This window comes from Anser brachyrhynchus (assembly GCF_964034855.1).
Source record: "Anser brachyrhynchus genome assembly, chromosome: 20".
Taxonomy (NCBI): domain Eukaryota; kingdom Metazoa; phylum Chordata; class Aves; order Anseriformes; family Anatidae; genus Anser; species Anser brachyrhynchus.
Window position 1 is genome coordinate 6,215,211 of NC_137713.1, and position 21,700 is coordinate 6,236,910.

Sequence of the window (21,700 nt, forward strand, 5' to 3'; positions counted from 1 at the left end):
ATTTATTTACATGGTCTGGCGTGGTGAGCATTCCCAATTTCCCATTTGAAAAAAAAAGTAAAAAAAAGTTTGTGGTTTGAAAGTTATTTTTGAAAGCATTTGAATTTTTTTGTCAGATTGAAAGAGAAAGATGACTGGGAGCTGAGGACGTTTGGCTCAAAAATGCTTTCTTTCAGCGCCAAGGGCCAAATTCTGAGCACTTCTTGAAGGCTTTTTTTTTGTGTGTGTGTTTTCTTTTTTTTTTTTCAAGAGGTCTTGGAAGAGCAGATGATATTATTTTTGAGCAAACTATTTGGATTGTTTCTTATTACTGGCACATAACCCAAAAGAGTAAGCAAAACAGAATGCGCTATGAGCACAGAGGGGGAGAGAAACGCCATTACTTGGGAAAGTCTGAATATTTGAAGTTGTATTTGTTAGGGTAAAAATGTGATTTTTGCAGTGTTTCAGGCTTCTTTTGTGGATCTACATGAGAGATGGTTAGACCAGAAAACCCCAGAATTCAAATCTGCTAAGTTTTCCCCTTGATCGAGATGCGTCAGCACATTCTGTTTATGTGCGGATGCCCTAAATAAGAGAGGCCTTCCCCCAAAAAGTAATCAGCAGTAGCTCAAATCAGCATCAGGCAGTTCCTGATGAAGCAACGGAGGTGGTGCAGAGGTAGCAGCTCATGCCTCAGGCTTCATCACTTTGGCTTGTGATCTAGGCGCTCTTACTGGCTCCTTTGTCATGGGATGATAACTTTGTGACTCCCTGGAAAATTGTTGGGACTGTGGCTACCTTTTTATATGTGTGCAGTAAGCGCAGGACTGAGCACGATGGCAATGCTAATGTGTGGCGTGGAGGGCTAGGCAGCTCTGCTTTAATTTCTGTGAGTGCTACACAAAATGATTTAAATCACAAAGTAGCTGATTATTTCCTAAGCTGTTTTCTTCCTTGTTGTAACTAGTCCCAGGAGAAATTGTAAAATGTGCAGCTCGTAAGTAAAAACCCTTGAGAGCTGTGATACCAAACACCAGTGCTGCTCCAACTGGAAAAAGAGTGTTCTTTGTTAACTGTTGTTAGCATCCCATTAAAAAACATTATATCATTTGATTATTTATGCATTTTAAAATATTCTGCAGAGCACTGAAATTATCTGTAGCATGGTACTCACTGCTTCTTCTTTTACAGTATTTCGGGTGTCTTTTTTTGCTATTTCTCTTATTCTAAGCTGATTCTAGAAAGTTTTGCTACTCCAGTGTCAAAAGAGTTTAAGCTTGGCCTGAGCACAGGGTTCTCTGGGAAGCGCATCACATGTAGTCATTCAAAGGAGAAAATGTAGCCCTGTGGTCTTGAAACGCAGCATACTTCCCAGGGTGCTGTGTCACATCCTGTCCTATTTATAGCCTGCCGCGGGGCTCGGAGATGGTGACTGCAAATGGGACAGTGAACGTCTTTAAGTAAAGGGGATTCTGCAAGTGGTGTGCATGACTGTTAGCGTTCTGCTTCCAGTACCATAAACTCCCTCAGTAAAGACATGCAATCCAGAGGCAGTTCATAAAATTTAAATGGAATTTATATTTATTCAACTGTTTTGCTTTCAAAATACTCCAGAGACAGAGTTTGGATGGGAAGAGAAGGACTTGATGAATTTAGTGGGGTAAGTGTGCAGTTGTGTTGCTAGGTAGCTCAGCGGTGTTGCCTTAGCACCAGGTATTAATAGACTTGAGGAGGCCATGGCTGTTATTTTGGTGTGATCATTTTTAATTAATTTTACGGCACAAGAATAAAAAAAAAAAAAAGTAGAAGAAGAAGAAGCAAAACCCAATAATTATTAAAAGGTTGTCAAGTGTATGAATTGTATGAAGACAGGGTATGTGCTTGATAACCACGTGTAGGACAGCTGAGGATTTTTTATTATTGAGGTCTTACGTGAGTGTATTTTGAAGGGCTAATGTTTCTCTTTCCTCTTATCACCTCCCATTGCATCTGGTCCTTCTTCTTCTCTCTTCTTCCATAAGCACTTACCACCAATGTTTGTCAAACTCATCCTCCTGCTCTCTGGTGTTGTAAAAGTGTGTGATTCTGGGTAAAAGAACCTGTCTGGTCTACTGTGTGGAGGAAAATAGGAGAGAGAGAAAAAGAAATGAAGGAAGAAGCAGGAGTTGAAGCACAGCAACAGTAAACCCTGGTTGTACGCAGGCAGGAGGAGGCGTCTGGTGTTTTGGGTAGTGCTTGGCCTAAGCTGGATGGTTGCTTAATGCAGCCTGCTGGATGTTTTAGCAGTCTGTTCTGGCGTAATCCAGTTCTTTTTATAATCTGAGAGAAGCTACAAGAGGTTGGTTGGGCTATTCAGGAGCCACGTAATGGGAGCCACCCAGATAGCAAAGTGCAGTTGTGACCTTCTGTGTCATCACTTAAAAGATAATCTAGAATAAAGATCAATGGAAAACAAGAAATTTCCTGAATGTAAAGCTTTTTTATCCTGTGTACCAATGTCAAGAAATCATGTATATTTAGAAAATTAAGTTTATCTGCACCAAGTAGTCTTTTTTTTACAGAAAACATTCTCACCTGAGTAGGTGAAATGGTCAGGGAGAGCAAATGGCTCAGCTCTTTCCCCTTTCATAGCTTTCCATATTCACTGTCAAATGCTTTAAATAACATGAAGACCTTTTCCAAAAGAATAGTTTTTAACGGAATTTAGCTTGTTAGATTTATGTTATCACCCTGCAGAAACTTGGCCCAGTGGTTAAGATGTACACAGAGATGTCTGAAAGCGTTCACAGCAATCTCTCACAGCAATATGCTCGTATCCAACGCATGGCCACACATTTCTTTTTGAGGTGTCTCTGCTAGGAGTTTGCGTTACGGGATAGTCTCAGCTGAGGAGTCTCTGCCCTTCACTTGTGGAAACAAACTAATGCCTGGTTGTCGTTGTTCCGTAGCTACGCTATTGCAGACAATTCGTACCGCTCTCTGCGCATGGAGAGGAAGGATCAGTGCATTCTGATATCCGGGGAGAGCGGGGCTGGCAAAACGGAGGCCACCAAGAAGATCCTGCAGTACTACGCGGTGACCTGCCCAGCCAGTCAGCAGGTTGAGACGGTGAAGGACCGCCTGTTACAATCCAACCCTGTCCTGGAGGTAATTCTAGAGTCTGCAGCACTGAAGCTTGACATTGAGTCATAGCAGCAGTACTCACATTTTCCGGCTGAGGGGGTGGAGGCAGCTGGACCCTACTGGGCATGATTAAGCTGTCTGTGCAGCGTGGATAGTGTATCCTGGGAACGCAGGTTCACACCGGGTGGGCGGATCGTTTGTACTGCACACAGGGGAATCCCAGTGTGCTTCCAAGCCAAAGAAATGGTCATCTGCTGCCAAACTCACTTGGCCCTTTCCTGTCCACCAGGAGCAATTCAGAAGTGGCCAGACTGCAGGGGAGAGAGAGGCATTTGAAGCGGGAAGAGTCCTGGTGTGCTGCATAAGTTTGCAAAGCCAGAAGTTGACACATCTCCTGTGGTCAGCTCTGCCCTCTGATAAATGCATTTGTGGGTGCATTTTCTAGTGCTGTGGTGTCCTCTAGTGTCCAGTCCTGAGCTTTCTTTGTAGTTCCCTTTAATATTTCCGTTCCACTCAAATCTGTGCAGAGCAGGAAAAGGTGTGCTCCCCATGAATGGGAAAACCCTGACAGGCCTAGGCCTGTTAGGTTAGTGCCCGCTGTGAGCAGAGCTGTGGATTCCTGCAAGCAAATAGCTGTGATGAAAGAGGAAGCTTTGAAAAGACTGTCAGACATGACATATGCTGTCAGCAGTGAATTGGCCTTAAAATAAATTTGCTGGGAGGGTGGAATTGTTTTTAGGGGCATGCTTCGTTTGCAATACTTGCACTCGGTATAAAGATCATCATTAGTATTTTGGGTGGTAATCTGTTTCCTTCTTGCTTTCCCGTGCGAAAAGGACAAACCAAAACTTTAATGGCCATAAACAGACAACCAGCATCTTCACCAAAATGTATATAAATAACGTTATTTGATACTGATTTATTTTTCTCTAATCATTTCTCATTTCAGGCCTTCGGAAATGCGAAAACCCTTCGGAATGATAACTCCAGCCGATTTGGGAAATACATGGATGTGCAGTTTGATTACAGGGTAACTTCAAATCTGTTTTATACTTCAGAACGGGTCCCCGTCATAACAGATCTCTGTTGCCTATGCTTTCTTGTGTTGATGTGTGCATAGAGTGCACATTCCCTTGCTGACCATGTGAGCAGTCTGGGAGCGAAGTTTGGTTCCAGAGGTTTTTATGGAACACGCTTTCCTTTCTTTCTCCCCTCATCCCTCTATATAGTGAGAGTGAGATTAAGTCCTCTTATTTCTGAGGTGTATGTGCACTGTGAAATGGATACTCCCAAACTAACTCCGCATTAGTCAGCTGTGGACTGAAAATAATCTCTGTCCTCAGTAACTTTACATAGTGTTTGTTTCAATTCTGATTCAAACTGCCCCACGCTAGGAAGATGAACGTAATGCAAGAACCGAGTAGCTAGATGTATCGTAGTCCTTTAAACTTCTCAGTACGTAATTCCTCCACACTCACAGTTTTGTTGTTTTTCATTTGTGTTGAATCTCTTCTGAGAAGGAAGAATATACAAGTCAGGATATCATTCAATACATGCTGTAGCCGCGTTCTATATAATCGTGTATTATTTTCACTTGATAGCTCATTTCATGTATGCTTCAAAACTCAAATTGATGTGTATATGCCATGATATATCTTGTGATACAAAGTAACAAAGGGTTTTCTGCCTTTTTGTAGTCAATCATTTTGTGATTGCATGTCTTTGAACAGACTGCCAAAGAAGCAGAAATATTTTCCTCTCTGTTGATAAACTATTTCAATGTATCTGGTTTGATTTAGGGCGCTCCTGTTGGGGGCCACATCTTGAACTACCTCCTGGAGAAATCTCGAGTTGTGCACCAAAATCATGGCGAGAGGAATTTCCACATTTTCTACCAGCTGCTAGAAGGAGGGGAAGAAGACTTACTGCGAAGGCTAGGTCTTGAAAAGAACCCGCAACAGTATCACTATTTAGTAAAGGTGTGTATTAACTAATAATTCTTAAGATATTTGTTATATTTTAGGACAAATTTATTCCCAGTTGACTTTATATCTTTATTCCCTTGCTTCAAAAATAACACTGAGATAGCTCCTATGAAAAGAAACATATGGCAGAAGTGCATTGAGCATGAGTAATATACCTTTGATAATGATATACTTGTTCATTTCAAACTGTGTATTTTTAGGGTCACTGTGCAAGGGTCAGTTCCATAAATGATAAAAATGATTGGAAGATTGTGCGAAGAGCCTTGTCCATTATAAGCTTCAATGACAATGAGGTGGAGGTAAGACTTGTTTGACAGCACAGCTGATTTTCCCTCTCTTGAGAATTTTTCTGCTTTATTTCTAACCAAATGCAGCCTTTAGAGTGCATGTGTTCCCTGCAAAAATCATGAAACAAAATACAAAATGAGCGTTTTCTCAGTGTGTTAACTAACACAAAAATCTCACTGCTGTTTCATTCTGTATCTGTTCCTGATTTCTGCCTGTTGCTTCCATTGTAGGACTTGCTGAGCATTGTGGCTAGTGTTCTGCATCTGGGGAATGTGCAGTTTGCTGCAGATGAGCAAGGAAATGCTCAGGTCACTACGGAGAATCAGATTAAATATCTGGCTAGGGTGAGTATTGCCAGTTAGAGACATATTACATTAAAGATGAATTAGTGTGGTTTACTTATTTTGAACTTGTTACTATTATATCATTTTAGAAGATGATTTAGAAGTTGTCAAAAATGTACTTTTATTTGACGTAAATACAGTGCAAATATTAACATTAAAACATTTTTGATGATAACTTCTTTATTTACCACTTTATCCACCACTGACTTAAGGTTTTTGCCTTCAGGCAGTGGGATAAGAATAGACCTACTCTGGAGATGAGTTTTGAAGAAGAGTTCTCATGGCTTTGCTCAGTCAGTTCTTTGTGCCAGAGAAGTCAAACCAAACTGTTATGTCACACAGCAAAAAGGAGTTGGTGTGCAGAAGGAAATGGGATGATTGACATTGCAAAAAGGCTTGCAGTGTGAATGGGAAACACAGGGTTGTTTCACTGGACTGTAATTTTGGGGACTAGCCTTTCTGATCTCTTTAAAACCAGTACTGATGAATTGAACGTACTGCTTCATAAATAAATTTAACATTCTACTGCTTTGCAGCTTCTAGCGGTTGAGGGCTCTGTTCTGCGAGATGCGCTGATCCACAAGAAGATCATAGCGAAAGGGGAAGAGGTAAGAACATGAATTGGGATCTGGGAGGCACATGGAAATTAAATCCAACTAGTGCAATACCATCAGCTCTATATTAACAGTAAGCCAGGGAAACTTAATCTGTCAATGGAATGACTGTTGAATGACTTTTTTTTCTCCTTTTGTATGCAGTTAATCAGTCCCCTGAACCTGGAGCAGGCAGCCTATGCAAGGGATGCACTTGCAAAAGCAATATATGGACGCACTTTCTCCTGGCTGGTGAACAAGGTTAACAAGTCTCTTGCTTACAAGGTAAACAAATCTGTTGTTTGTTGATACACAACCAAGTGTGAAAGGCAGTTTCAAATCTTAAAGCTGCAACACAAAACCGTTGCATGCTTTACAGTGATTTCCAAGTTAATTTGTTTTCCACTAAGAAGAGAGTAAGGAGAATATGCTGTAACTAAATGGAGAAGATCCAGTGATGGATTGTAGCTGTAACTGACTGTGTGACTGCATACAAACACTTACTTTTTGCCCTGTTGCAGGAAGGAGAGTTTCCAGGCTGGAGAAGTACAACAGTTCTAGGATTGCTCGATATTTATGGATTTGAGGTTTTCCAGCACAACAGGTTTGTATTCATTAGTGTCTTTGGGTTTTGAGTAAGCTGTGCATGTCTCCATTATAGTGTTTTTTCTCCATTGTGAAATAAGACATTATTCCATCTCTGTTTCTTTTAGTAAGAGAAAGAGATGATGTTTCGGCTTTAGGAAATCAGCTGAATAACTAGCATTGGCAGATCTTCTAGCACTTTGGGCATTCAGATAATATCTAGCATTTACACCTATTTATGTTCCTGGTGTTTTAGAGACTGATGTCTTTTGGGGGCATATTCATGTGCTAGCTTGAACCATGCCTTTCATAGAATCATAGAATGGGGTGGGTTAAAGATCATCTAATTCCAGTGCCCCTGCAAGGGCGATGCCTTCCACTAGACCAGGTTGCTCAAAGCCCCATCCAGTCTGTCCTTGAGCACTTCCAGGGATGGGGCATCCACCATTTCTCTGGGCAGCCTGTACCAGTGGTCACCACCCTCTGAGTAAAGTATTTCTTCCTTTGTCCAGCTCTCTGGCACAGTTGTGGCTGTTCTGGCATCTTTATGTGGTGGTATGAATGGGAAAACACAGCTGTAGAGCAGTGTATAGGATTATGTCAGAGTCTGGAACCTAACTCTGGCAGAGAGCAATGAACCTAGACTCTGAATCTGTAGTTTTTCTCTTTCTCAGTGTTACACTCTTCATGTCTGTTTCTCCGTCCTTTTGGAACTCTTTCATGAGATGCACTAAATAATGAATTCAATAAATATAGGTTCACTAAATAATTCACCGTATCTCTCACATTTTTCTTGATTACACATAGATATATTAACGCTACTGTCCTCTGATTATAGCTTATTTTGTCATACAGTATTAATGATTATTTTTCTGATTTTTGTTTCCAGCTTTGAGCAATTTTGTATTAATTATTGTAACGAAAAATTGCAACAGCTCTTCATAGAGCTCACATTAAAGTCAGAACAAGAGGAATACGAGTCAGAAGGCATAGCGGTAAGAGCCAGTAAAATCACTCCTACTGTCTTCTTAGCAGCACCTCCAGCAGGCCAAGGACAGATGATTAGAAAAGGAGCTTTAATAACGGTCTCCAAAGTACATGATTTACAGAGATTTTCTTTTACCTTTCTTTTCAAACTACCTTGGTAACAGTGTGCAATACAGCTGGAAGCAACTAATGCCATTTCAATCTTTTACTTTGATAAAAAAGATGCTTTTTAAAGGGAATGTTAAGAAAACAAATGTGATGAGTGAAAAAGCTTTACATTTCAAATGACACAGTGGTTATTTAAGTAAGGTGCTGTCTAAAATGTTCTGAAATTTTCACATTTTTTCCTGTCAAGAATTGTTGTCACCCAAGTGTGATTTCTTGTCTTTGCAGTGGGAACCAGTTCAATATTTCAATAACAAAATCATTTGTGATTTGGTGGAAGAGAAGTTCAAAGGCATCATTTCTATTTTGGTGAGTTGACATGACCTTTTAAAATGAAACGCTGGGGCAGTGGAGTGGAAATCAAGGGGAAAAACACAGAAAAAAGGTCTAAATTTATATTAGGACTGCTTGGGCAGGTGGGAAGGGCAATGATACACTGAACAGTGACACCACTACAAGTCATACTGTGTCGTCCCCATCTGCCCAAAGGAAAGAAACTTCCAATCCAGGCAGTCTGGAAGGAGTAAATTGTTCTCCTATTCAACTCAACAATTCTTCATTTGTTGAACTAAGTGAAGTGAAGGCATGAGGTGGCTTACATATTAAAAAGCCAAAGGGTCAGGCTGGGACAATGATTCAGTGAGACAGAATTAGAGTTGGCCTGTATGCATACAAGCACAGAAAGAAATCAATACTGGAATGCTTGTGTTTTCAGGACGAAGAGTGTCTGAGACCTGGGGATGCCACAGATACAACGTTCTTGGAGAAACTGGAGGAAACTGTGAAGAACCACCCCCATTTTCTCACGTGAGTGTTCATACAGCTGAGGGCATCTTTACTGGGAGTATCCAAGTGTGATAGAGCCTACAGGTTTAATTATTGCTGGGTAACTTTATAAAGCATTGTGTTTATGACAGTAGATAACCTAGACATACTAGGGCCCTAGATATACATCCTAGATATACTGGGCCCCACATAAAAGATGACCATGTTTTCATTTGCAAAGAGATTGTGAGTTAAGATAATATTGAACAAGCAGGTATAACAGAGTTGGAGAAAAAAGGAAAGATGTGTTAGACTGGCAGGAAAAGACCATGTCCAATTTATGCACCGAATCTTCTGTACTTACACATTGTCTAAGTCTGAGTGAGACGTGTAAAGGTCCTCAGCTTTCTGTTGCTGGCTTGCCTCTTCACCAGTCTCTTGCTGACATCCAGCTGCTAATATCCAAGGAACTGGGCAGGATTGCAGTTTCTTGTCTCTTCCAAGGCCTGGTCCAGTACTTCAGGTGTGACCAGCTCTGTTTTGGTGTACCATGCCAGATCAATACCCAGCATTAATGGTTTCCGGGGGGTGACAACCGATGCCTGAAGTCTAGCCTACAAATAACTGGAACATGCAGCAGAATTTTGCTGGTAACATTAGTGTTCAGAGGTGTATTTGCATTAGAATGATTTTAGCAGTGCTGGTGCTTTTGAAATTGAGGAGTTACTATTTCACCTTCATTTACATCTGCTTCCCAGACGCTGTTGATAATCCTCCTTTGACTTTGGTAACCTATCCTATTGCTGCCACTCCAGTTTTGTGGATATGAATTCCATGTTTTAGCTTGTGAATTGTCTGCCTTGGTTTTAGAGCCGCAAATTTCTTTTTATTCTTAATCGAATGTTCTGCTTTGCTCAGATCGGGGTCTGTATGGCAACTCACAAGTATGCCAGCCTGCTGCCAACATCTTCACTGCCCTCTTGCCTGCTGCCTCTACTCTGATTTCATGTACACGCAGAGCCACTCTGCAACCTCGCCAGGAAGCTGAAAGTTCATCTATCAGAAATAAACATAAATAGATTTTATGACATTTTTATGATTTGCTGGTTGATAACTCACCTTTTTTTACTTTTGGTCTTAAAGATCAACAAGTGTCATTTTTAATTTTTTTCCTCCTCATCTAGTCCCACTCTAGGATCATATACCATAGTGTTTTTTGAGGTGATTCCCCACATGAAACAAATGCTTGTTCCTCATGAAGCTTCTTCACTTTCTCTCCAGGCACAAGCTTGCTGACCAAAAAACTCGCAAGTCTTTAGGGCGGGAAGAGTTTCGGCTTTTGCACTATGCTGGAGAGGTCACCTACAGTGTTGCAGGTAAATGTGTGCATCATCTCAATTCTCTCTCACTCCTTTTTCCTTCTTTCATCCCCTGCCCTCTGAATTAAAACAGCTTTACTAGGTAGCAAAGACAAATCTGGTTATAGAGTAGTTCTATGTATCATCTGATTAACCAGATTAATTTCCCATCTCAAATTCCTGCCTCGTTGTGAAATTTCTGTGGAACAGTGGTGGCAGCCTGAGTGGTTTCTTTTTCTTCCAGGTTTTCTAGATAAAAACAATGACCTTCTCTTTCGGAACCTGAAGGAGGTGAGTACGGATGCAGGGTGCTCCCAATACTCAGCAGCAGAACAAGGAGGCAGGTTCAAAGTGGGGTGGCATCTGAGGGAAAAGATTCTTTTAATCTCCACCCGGAGAGTGCATGTCCATAGGGCTGCATTACGAAAAGGCAAATTAAAGTATTCAGTTTGTTTTATTAAAAACAAAACAACCCAAAACTGTTTTGTCACGTTTCTCTAAAAGTCCTCTGAAGTTCATTTTGTACTTTATCTCTGAAAATGTCTCTCTCCGCAGACCATGTGCAACTCTGAGAATCCTATCATAAATCAGTGTTTTGACAGGACGGAGCTGACAGACAAAAAGAGACCCGAAACGGTAAGGATACAAGAGCTGGGTGGAAGTGTGGCTATTTCCTCTCTTTTAGAGATACGTCCTGTCTAACATGGTAACCTAAATACAAGCCTCTTACCTTTGAAGCTGGGGGACTGTAAAGTTTGTTCTGCAGTCACAGGTACTGGCTGTAAGTCATCACATCATTCATGGTTTTCTTTCTTTTCTCCTAGGCAGCAACTCAGTTTAAAAACAGCCTCTCTAAACTCATGGAAATTCTGATGTCCAAAGAACCATCCTACATCCGATGCATGAAACCTAACGATGCTAAACAGGCTGGTATGGCTGTGCTCTTCACCTATGTATGGGCTCTTCACCTATGCGCTCTTCTACAACAGCTATACAGACCACAAGATCCCAGGCAGTGAGGCACAGAAAGGAGCTCAAATGAATGAATCTTGCAAGAGTTTTCATTTTGGGTCTGTGCCAGAGCTTCTTGTGGGAGGGGGGTGGTAGTACCAGCAGCCAGGAATCAGAATGGAGGCACTGGTCTTGGGTAAAGTGACAGAATGAGGTCGTATTTGAAGTCAAGAATAGTGAACCTACATAACTTCCTTTCAATTATTTTATTCTCCCTCATTTCCTCCTCCTGTCTGCGTAGAACATCCTAAAGGATAAATTCTATTCTGGAACTAAATGTAAATGTATACTAAAAGAGGGAGGGACAGGAGACACAAAATAAGTTGTGTGACCTGAACCATGATGATGGGGTAGAGGTTAAAGATAACTGTAATATAAGGTAATTCTGAACTGAACTGAGTATTTCCCTTCTCTGCATGAATGGACAACTATACATTAATGAAGTTTCTCTGTTTTCATACTCTCTCAAGATCGATTTGATGAAGTCCTAATCCGACATCAAGTGAAATACCTGGGGTTGATGGAGAACCTCAGAGTGCGGAGAGCTGGCTTTGCATATCGAAGGAAATACGAAGTTTTTCTGCAGAGGTAGGATTACCCTGGCCTTATTTCTCCCTGCTGCTCCCTCCCCCTGGTCTTGGTCCTGTAGGTGTTGAGGCCGGGAAAGTGTTCCAAAAAGCAAAGAGCAGCCCTTATACCTGAAAGAGTTATTTCTTTGAGGGAGAGAGGAGAATGACCTCTCTCCCTTTCTGTTACTTATCTCCCTAAGATTTCTTCTGCTGTCAATCCACAGGTACAAATCACTTTGTCCAGAAACGTGGCCTACATGGGATGGACGGCCCCATGATGGCGTGGCTGTGCTGGTGAAACATCTTGGCTACAAACAGGAAGAATACAAAATGGGACGGTTAGTTCTCGTGTTTTCTCAATTTGAGGTTATGAATCATTGGACATCAATGTCATTGCTCTTAAATAAAGCTTCTCTGTTTAATGGGCAGGCAAAAGATTAGAGATCCCAAAGGGAATGCTAAGGGCAGGAAGCAAACTTCTCCTGCATGTTAAACATTATTCTGAATTTCTATTTCTAGAACAAAGATTTTTATCCGCTTTCCCAAGACTTTGTTTGCAACGGAAGATGCTCTGGAAGTGAGGAAGCAGAGCCTGGGTGAGTCACACACACTGCAGTAGCTTCATGGACAGTTAGCTGTCTGGTTTGTGATATTTTTTATTGGTGTTATTCATGTTTTTTTTCTTTGTTTGAACAGTTTAACCTGTTTGTATCAAAATATGCTTGGTCGTGATTTCAAATTGCTGTTTCTCTTACAATTTCAGCAACAAAAATGCAGGCCACGTGGAGAGGTTTCTACCGTCGAAAAAAATTCCTGCACATGAAACACTCAGGTATGAGGGAGAAAGGAAACTGCAATGGTGTGTCATTGCGTGGGTGAAGTGGCCATTGCTGTTTTGAGAAGTAAAAGGTGACTTGATTTTGGTGTGCAGGAAGGAAAAATCCCTGAAGCCTTGCTGGAAGTAGAATGGTAGATGTTAGCATACCCATTCCTTCCATGTTAGTCTTTGAGACTCTGAGTAAGAGAATAGGCTTAACTCATGCTCACACAGCAGCTCCCATACATACAGCAGTTCCCATCTGCCAGTGCTTTTTATTGCCATTTATCCATTGCGTTATATTGTTAAGAATTTCAATTATATTCTTTCCCATGTGTCACTGTGAAGGCTGTTGGTTTTTTGTTTTTTTTTCAGAGTACATACTTAAGCACTGTTTGTTGCCAGTTTTGTGTGAAGTCAATATTGGTATGAAGGAGCTCACTTTGTGTAAAATGTTTGTATTTTTAGCAATAGCTATCCAGTCCTGGTGGCGGGGAACCTTGGGACGCCGAAAAGCTGCCAAGAAGAAGTGGGCAGTAGAAACTATCAGAAGGTGTGTAAACAGTAACCTCAGCCCATTGAATGGGTACTTATTTACTAACAATGAGATGATGCAAATGATGTTACCTGTCACTACAATGTCAGAGATTTTTATTAATAAATTACAACTAGTATTAAATAAAGCTCAGGAAATAAGAATTCTGTTATCTCAAAGCAACCATAGGAAGTTATTTTGTGACAAATATTTGAGTAAGCACGTCTGAAAATGGGCAAGGCTGTCTGTTTGGCTAATCTGACTGCAGATGCAACAGACATTAAAAAACTTGCTTTGCCTATTTTTTTATTGTTATATAAACTTCCATTTTGGCAGTCAGCCCTTCTGGGTTATCCACTCCATTTTATTGAGTTCCTTTTTCTTATAAATTGCAGTTCCCTTTTCCTCTCAAGTTTGATGTCTATTCTGGGGACTGGCCCAAATCTCCTAATTCTCCATTGATTTTATGTTAATTCACCTTTTACCCTAGCTATATCTGAAAGTTTACTGGGGACCCAGACATGGTTGGGTTGGAGGAGACCTCTAAATATCTTCAGTTTTGACCAATCTTCTATTTTCTTTCCTCTTCCTCAGATTCATTAAGGGTTTTATTTACCGGAATCACCCTCGCTGCCCAGAGAATGAGTATTTCCTTGATTACATCCGCTTTTCCTTCCTGATGAACCTCAAGCGTAATTTACCAAAGAACGTTTTAGACAAATCCTGGCCAACTCCTCCTCCATCGCTCTGTGAGGTAGGCTCTGCTGCACCAGGGTCAGATGAATGATACACGAGTTGGAGGAGACAAATGGCAGTATGGAAGACCACGGGCCACCAAAGGCCTGTGGGGAGTCACCTGCTATGAGAGCAAGAAAGAACCAGGTTCTCGCTCAGGTTTCACATTGCATTGGCATCTCTACAAGTAGAATTAATCAAAATACCATCACATTTGTGTAATTAGCATAGCTGTAAAATTATTAGAGCTATAGTGCTGAACTCTTGAGAGAGTTTGGTATTGTTGCAACACTATTTTCTAGTGTTCTTCCCATCCATTTCTGAAATTTTCTTTCTTTTTTCTTCTGACCAAATTAAGTTCCCTCTGGACAGCTAAGTTGGCTGGAATAACAAATTGGTTATTCCAGAACATACTGAATTTCTTCCATTGCCATTAATTCTAAACCATATTCTAAGGAATAATTCTGTTCTTCAATTGCCATTTAATTCTAAACCAGATGGAGAATGTTGTGGGACAAACTGTCTTAAAAAGGTGGAAAATAGACTTTTTATTACTTAAAAGTGATTGTCAGTAACGAAACTGTATCTTAATTCAGCCATGGATTTTCTGCAGTAGTTTCTCTTTTTTTCATTGTTTGAGTTGCTTTGTCAGTTTGAGCTATTTTCACTTATTGTGTGAAACCCCCTTCAGGCATCCCAGCTCCTGCGACAGTTATGCATGCAGAACATGGTCTGGACCTACTGCAAGAGAATCAGCCCAGAGTGGAAGCAACAGGTACCTGACAACTTTGTGTTCTTTCACAGACTATTTTGATGTTGTATTGTTCTATACTGTTTCATTGTTGCTCTAGGTAAAAATATTAAAAATTATACTGAAATTTGATTCATCTTAGTCTTAGGGTAGCAATATTTTTTTTTTTATATTAAAAAAACTCAGTGAAGAGAGCTAATTAATAGGAAATGTATACATTAAACAGTTTCATCTAAACTGTTTTGAGAGATTATGGTAATAGTTGCCTTTAAACTTTTTTTTTTAATTGGATTGTATATCATACTGCTTATGAAGGCCTGTAAAGTCTTAAGTGCATGTAATGAAATGCTGTGGATTAGTTAGTGGCTGAGCCTACGATTAAGGACACAGGATTAATACCAGCCATTACTGAGCTGGAGGTGGAAACAGCTCCACTTTCTTCTCCCAAGCAGACAAGGCTTATGAATATCCTTTATCCACATTTTTACCTGTAAATCATCTCCTGTCTGTTTGCTCTATACAAAAACAAAAGGGATTTCCTGTTTCCTCGTTCCCTGGTTTTGTTCTCATTCTGAAGGAACAGAAGTTAGAGCTAAGAGTACTGGTCATATTTACCCCCTGGAAGACTGCCACTGTAGAAAGGACCAAAGGTTTATGGTGACTCATCTTCTAAACAAGAACTCCCAGGACTGAATGGCACCTAGCTGAGTTGTACTATTTGTCAGAGGATAAGGTAGAGAATATTGAAGAGATGAGAGAGCTGTAATAAATGTGTTACACTCTGCTAATAACATCTTAACTTCTTTTGTCAGTAGTTCAGTAAAGATGGTGATTAGCTGAAAAGGCTTCAGCAAAAATATCTGAACCATAGGAAAAAAAACCATCCTACGGGGCAAAGCAGGAAAACAAATTGTTTAGCTTAACTAGGCTAAGAGGATCTCTGAAGTGGGAGAATTCTGAGACCTTTTAACAAAGACATGATGTAGACATCAAATCTGGTCTCTGGCTTTTGATAAATTCAAACTAGAAGTGTATATTTTTGAGAATTAAAAATAAAAGATGTGAAATTTCTATCCTAAAACAAGGATAGCTGTTGAAAAGATAAGGGGCATATGGAAGACTTTATGTAATTTTCTGATTAGCATGATTCAGCTCAAAAGTAGATGACTTTTAAAAGAAAAAAAACCACAGAGGCTCTTTGAAGTCAAACATTTTTTTATTTGAAGCAAGATTTTCTACTTAACAGAGTACATCTTTTGTCCTTACAGCTGGAACAAAAAGTAATTGCCAGTGAGATTTTTAAGGGTAAAAAAGACAATTACCCTCAGAGTGTTCCTAGACTCTTCATCAACACTCGACTTGGTGAGTAGGTGTTACAAAGTTGAACACGAAGAAGAACGGGGGGGGATTCATCTCCTCTTTTTTCTTGCTTGAAATTTTTCTTACCCCATCTCTTTGGTTTTAATTTAGGTAATGAAGAGATAAACACTAAAGTCCTTCAGGCTTTAGAAAATGAAGCAATTAAGGTAAGACCTGTGTCCTAATATTTTTTTCAAGTTTTCATAATTATGCAGCAGAATTTAAGTCTTTATCAGAAGATTAGAGTGCTGAAGGAAATATAGCAATAATTTTACCTTAACATTAAGCCGGTAACACCTTGGAAGATAGTCTACATGAGGACCTGGTAGCTCAAAAATGCAATTGGGAGGTTTGGGCAAGTTTGTCAGCTAGAATTAAAGGGGTTGCAGCTTGCATTGCTGGTGTTCATGATGCTTTGAGATGCTTAAAGGGGAGAGGAAAGGAGCGATGAAGTCTATGCAGACAAGCTAAATCATAGATTTTTCAAGCACAGTCAGACAGCCATAGTCATCAAGTTATTGTTCAGAACTCCTCTAGGTCAACAAGGAAGTCTGTGGCAGAACTGAGAATAGGACTCAAAAGGATTGTCTTCACTCCCAGTTTACAAAGCACTGGTTAGTACCTCCTGCAAGCTCTCTAGGCTAGATGGAAGGTAGCTGCCAATTATGCAAGTTGCATTTTTAGCACTGATAACACTTACTTCAGTATGCAGTTCCTGTGATCAAATATGACCGGAAAGGATACAAAGCAAGAGCACGGCAACTGCTTCTTACCCAAAACGCAGTCATCATTGTTGAAGACTCCAAAATCAAACAACGGATTGACTATGCCAATCTGACAGGTGAGATTGCTAACATAAATGGGGTTTAGCTCACTTGATTTTAGTCATCATGACAACTAACTTCAGTTAAAATACAATAATAAAAAAATAACCAGTTGGTCTTTCTCCTGGACAAGAATGGAATTATCTTGTACTGACAAGTACTTTAAGTCTGAAATATGTTGAACTTGTTTTTTTCTAAAATTAAATTCCTTAAAATGTCACAAAAATTACTCAATTCGTCTCCCCAGAAACCTCTCAAGTCATTTCCCAATTGCACATCTCCACTGCAGGGAAGTTGCACCATTATTACACAGCAGCTGCTTGGGACACTGGCTTTTAGCCCTCTAAATATTTGACATTGACGTGGTCCTTTTAGAGGGGGAAACTTGGTCAGAGAGAAAGAAAATTGCCGAGTCTGGTACATGACTTGGCTTTGGCTTATCTGAAACCTCTCACTTCACAGCCTCAGCTCCAGCTCCCAGCACTGCTACAGTTCCTCCTTGCAGCCAGTTTTTGTGCTAATCATTTCAGTGTTACCCTAACGCAATTACCTACTGTGTTTGTAACTGTCACCATTTAAAATGGTTTCCATAGGCAACACTAATTTGGGGTTCTGGGACTCCCATAAGACATGATTACTGCAGAGCTGTACGTTCATCACTGCTAGGGCTAGGCTACCTCAAATGGCATCGCTAATCAGATCTCTCTATTATACAAAATAGGTGTTAAACAAATCCAGAGAACAGGCATTCCTACTTCTGATGGACAGAGGCACCTGAAATTTTTTTTTTCACATTAAGAAGCCCAGCTATAAGCTGATTGTCTGTCACCTTGCAGCCTCTTCAGGCTCCCTGCTGACACCTTAGTGCACTGCTGCTGCGCAGCTTCTCAGCTGTCAGGTTTCTCGGTGTGGGACCAACAGTTGCTGCGTTCCTGGGAGAGGTCCTGCAACGCATGCAGGAATCCCGGTATTGTTGTGTTGGTGTCAAACGGCCGTTCTCTATTGCAGGCATCTCCGTCAGCAGCCTGAGCGATAACTTGTTTGTGCTGCACGTGCACTGTGAGGATAACAAACAGAAGGTAATTGGGCCATCCAGCCATCGCTAGAACAAGTTTTAAAGGCACAAAGAGCAGAAGATGCAGGGTGGCGGTGGGTGGGGGAGTGAAGCACACTGGTGATGTGCACAGGTGAACAGCCCCCCTATGTAACTCACTTTGTGCCAGCTTTAAGTTGGATTTTGCTCATATTTGTGTGCTCACAGATGGGGTTCACCAGTGACTGATGCACTGCACTGGCAGGATCAGTGCTGTCCCTTGCCCCCTTTACTGTTACCCTGTAAATAAAGTAACTGCTGGGGGTGTTATCACTGATCACTGCCAAGCCTGGTGCACCTTGAGAGGTGTTTTCCAAGCTAACCTATGGAGATAGCTCCGTCCCTGTTAATTACAACATAATTATTTTGGTATACAATCACTGAAAAGCCACGATCACAAACTATTGCTGGTTTTCTCGCCTAGGGAGATGTTGTACTTCAGAGTGACCACGTGATCGAGACACTCACAAAAACAGCCATGCGGGCAGACAAAGTCAATAATGTCAACATCAACCAGGGCAGGTGAGTGAAGCCAAGCCCCTCTCAGGAGCTGCTTTGGTTTTCTTGTGTTGGTTCTGCAGAGCTCTGCTTCAGCATTATAGGGCTACAGAAATATGTCAGAAATACATCATAAAAACATATTTAATTATTCTTTAAGACGACAAAGAAGAGTTAATCTGAACTAACAGGAGTCTGCTTGTTCATTCCCTGAAGCAGCAGACCTAGGGTAGAGCTACACACACACCCACACTCATCAAGTTTGTTATCTGTTTCTCGTTGCAGCATAAAATTCACAGTTGGACAAGGCAAAGAAGGCATAATTGATTTTATATCAGGATCAGAACTGCTCATAGCCAAAGCTAAGAACGGCCATCTAACCGTGGTGAGTACAGGCCAAGAGCAATAAGAAGCAGTAGCTCGCTTACAGCACATCCGAACCCAGGTTTTGCTACCAAACGTACTTGCAGCAGACAGACGTACCATGATTTCTTCCCTTGCTGAAGGCACTGCCCTGGGTCTGTGAGCCTTTTCCCCAGTTGGAGTTTTGCACTGCACTTCTCTTGCAGTTACGAGACTGCCAGGCTTGCTCAAACTCAAGCAATTATTCTGTCAATCACTTGGGTTCTTTGGCAGGATTCTTTCACGATATACTGTTGCAAATCAAGTTTTAGATTTAAGAACACAGGAAGCGAAAATACAGTTGTTCTTCCCTTCCTAAATTGTTTGTAGTCTTCATGCTAGTTATCTACACACACGCAGCTGATTTATTGTGAGATGAAGGCCTGACTGGTAACAAACCCAGAACCTACTCAGACTGCACTAATTCTCCTACCAGCATCAGAGCTAGAAAGGCCAGCTCCCCATCTTACTGCAGCCTGACACGTCTCAGCACTGAATTCACCATTTCCACCTTGCTCTTCACTCAAACAGTCCAATCCTGTAAAACCCACAAACATGTAGCACTGCCAAAAAAATCCCCTACTCCATGGGTTACCTAGCAGCTGTACACAGGAAGAGATTAAATTCACATGCTGCAGTGAAGACCACACTTCTCTCTCCATCTGCTATCAGTAATGACAAACCAAATGACTTTTTATACTAAGAAGAAACATCCTGAAGTATTTGGTTTTTTTTTTCCCTCCCCAGCCTTTTCAAACCATCCCTAAGAACACCTTTCCAGTTAGGGAGAAGTTTTTAGTATACCTGCAGGAAGAGAGGTACAAGACTGCTGTGGACTCTGCTCACTGACCAGTAGCCAGTACCTGCTTTTGTTTCCTGCTGAGGCCAGAGCTCTCTGTGCTGAGGCACTGAAATTGTCTTTACCTACCCATAGCATAACAAACAGCTTGACTCTACAGGCCAGGCTTCAGCATGCTTCAAGGATATTTCAGTGCTAGAACCGTTTCAGCATCTTCGTTTTCAGTATGGTTTCTAGCTTGTCCATCTTCTCCTGCAGGTTGCTCCTCGTCTGAACTCTCGATGATGAAACGTGCCACCACTACAGGACCCTTTCCTCCATCAGTCTGACCACACCCCGTATAATTGGCTGGACTTGGTTCCCAGCAAAATCCCCCCCTCCTTCCTCGCTTCGCTCATTTTGTTTGTTACCAAAGACCTGCACTTTCAGAAAACCCACAAAACACATCTTGCTTTCTTGTCTTAATACTGAAGTTCCAAAAGAAAGGCCTTCTCTTCCTTACCTTAGTGGCAAACACACGGGTCCAACGTGATGTCTGTGAAACCGTGGCTCATGAAACATGTTCAGCTGGGCTCTGAGAGAGGTAGTTCTGACTCTAATAGAGTTTAAGCCCTGATGGAAATGACCAAAATTTGTGCTTGGCATCATCAAAAAAGCACAATCAGAAAACAAAACGCTGCTGCTTTGTCAGCCAAATCAATTAAATGCCAAACTTTATATTCAAAATGTTTTATGAAGAATTTTGCTCTGAGATGTTTTGATGCTTTGTGTTACAATAGTAAAGCCATATTGTGTAAATGAGTAAAAAAAACCCTGTAAATACTTTATAGCTGAATATGAGAAATGCACTACAAGAAATGGTGTTGATATGGAAACTTATGTTTTAGATTTGGAATTTTTGTTGTTTTTAAGTTTATGAACAGAAGGTATTAATTAACCCATCATGTTAACTTCACTGATTTGGATACAGCATTTTTTTTAATTATTTTTGAAGTTACCGCTCCCATTTCTTGCTGTATAGTGATATTTTTATACAGTAGCAACTTTTTCATATCCACACAGCCAACCAAAATCTAAGCGATATCAACTGCAGAGGTCACCACTTCACCATGTCCCTCTAGGCTGGAAATGAAACCTGGAGCCCTCAGCCAGGACATGCACGAGCTTTCCCTCCCACCTTGTTCCTGTCTGGGAGCCTGCCCCTTCCCCACACAGCTCATCAGGCTCAGAGCAGCACCTTCACAAAAACTGCTTTTCTTCTCCTAAGTCTTCAGGGATAACTGGAAGTTTGAGTTCTCACAGTAAAGCTTCAGTGTTTATGTAACACTTCGCGCTACTGCCTTAAAGAAGAGGGCTCGTTCAGCACCACTGGCATTACTGACCAACTGGCTGAGGGCTCCTTTGCAAGGAAGCATCTTACCATTTTCCTAAGCAAGCTGCCATATCACTAACTCTGACTCCAACCCAGAAGGGACATGTGAATGCTATCAGGTCTCGGGCTGCATCACAGAAGTTAGTACCGAGCACTTTCCTTTAACAAAGACCCCCAATGGCTACACAGTGGGCAGCTATGTGTCAATACCTGCTGACTGCAGACCACAGCTCCAGCTTCCATTTCCAAGTTCCAGACCTCCAACCGTGCATTTTGCACTCCACCTGCCTTAGCAATCCTTCACATCCCACCTCTAGCCTGATGCAGTAGCAACAGCAGTTACACTAAGCCCTGACTAAAACATAACCAAACATGTTGCCACTGACATACAATCAGCTCAGTCTCCTACTTTTAGGTTTCATGACATTATACAGTTACCGAACACTGCCCCAGGCCTGGAATGCTGTATACACTGTAGTACATATACACCATACTATTGTATATGCTATATAGTGTATATACTATACAATGCTGTATACGCTATTATATAACCTCTTCAAAACCGCTAAATAAATTTTTATGATGAAAACACTTTGTCTTTACTGTAAAAACTGTTCCACCACATTTAACTTTGGGATCACCCCACCCCATTCATCACACTGCCCCTTTGACAACACAGCCCCTGCAGCTCACCCTCGGAAGCTGCGCAGTGGTGCTGTGCTTGCGCTCAAAGCAGCTGCAGACAGGTGGAACCCTGCTG

General features: G+C 41.2%; 1 protein-coding gene and 1 long non-coding RNA gene across 8 annotated transcripts in view; one reads left to right on the forward strand and one right to left on the reverse strand.

Annotated features, from left to right (window-relative positions):
- Positions 1–21,529, forward strand: part of MYO1C (myosin IC) — a 60,496-nt gene extending 38,967 nt beyond the window's left edge. For all 7 annotated transcript variants that reach the window (XM_080563412.1, XM_080563415.1, XM_080563416.1 and 4 more), the window contains 29 exons: positions 2,931–3,129; positions 4,055–4,135; positions 4,905–5,084; positions 5,291–5,389; positions 5,609–5,722; positions 6,259–6,330; positions 6,481–6,600; positions 6,837–6,919; positions 7,790–7,895; positions 8,281–8,361; positions 8,768–8,859; positions 10,099–10,193; positions 10,420–10,466; positions 10,731–10,811; positions 11,000–11,105; positions 11,657–11,774; positions 11,980–12,093; positions 12,275–12,351; positions 12,519–12,587; positions 13,041–13,125; positions 13,702–13,861; positions 14,534–14,617; positions 15,862–15,955; positions 16,064–16,119; positions 16,658–16,793; positions 17,785–17,855; positions 18,294–18,391; positions 18,653–18,752; positions 19,827–21,529. In XM_080563412.1, the coding sequence (XP_080419538.1) occupies positions 2,931–3,129; positions 4,055–4,135; positions 4,905–5,084; positions 5,291–5,389; positions 5,609–5,722; positions 6,259–6,330; positions 6,481–6,600; positions 6,837–6,919; positions 7,790–7,895; positions 8,281–8,361; positions 8,768–8,859; positions 10,099–10,193; positions 10,420–10,466; positions 10,731–10,811; positions 11,000–11,105; positions 11,657–11,774; positions 11,980–12,093; positions 12,275–12,351; positions 12,519–12,587; positions 13,041–13,125; positions 13,702–13,861; positions 14,534–14,617; positions 15,862–15,955; positions 16,064–16,119; positions 16,658–16,793; positions 17,785–17,855; positions 18,294–18,391; positions 18,653–18,752; positions 19,827–19,853 (2,845 nt within the window). In that variant the 3' untranslated portion in view covers positions 19,854–21,529. The remainder of the gene's footprint in view (positions 1–2,930; positions 3,130–4,054; positions 4,136–4,904; positions 5,085–5,290; positions 5,390–5,608; positions 5,723–6,258; positions 6,331–6,480; positions 6,601–6,836; positions 6,920–7,789; positions 7,896–8,280; positions 8,362–8,767; positions 8,860–10,098; positions 10,194–10,419; positions 10,467–10,730; positions 10,812–10,999; positions 11,106–11,656; positions 11,775–11,979; positions 12,094–12,274; positions 12,352–12,518; positions 12,588–13,040; positions 13,126–13,701; positions 13,862–14,533; positions 14,618–15,861; positions 15,956–16,063; positions 16,120–16,657; positions 16,794–17,784; positions 17,856–18,293; positions 18,392–18,652; positions 18,753–19,826) is intronic.
- On the reverse strand, positions 14,843–20,179 carry LOC308180961. The gene is made up of 3 exons (XR_013941254.1): positions 20,071–20,179; positions 18,851–19,020; positions 14,843–17,833 (listed from the first exon to the last, which is right to left on the reverse strand). It is a non-coding gene; the product is annotated as an uncharacterized lncRNA (long non-coding RNA).
- Positions 21,530–21,700: the final 171 nt, after the last annotated feature.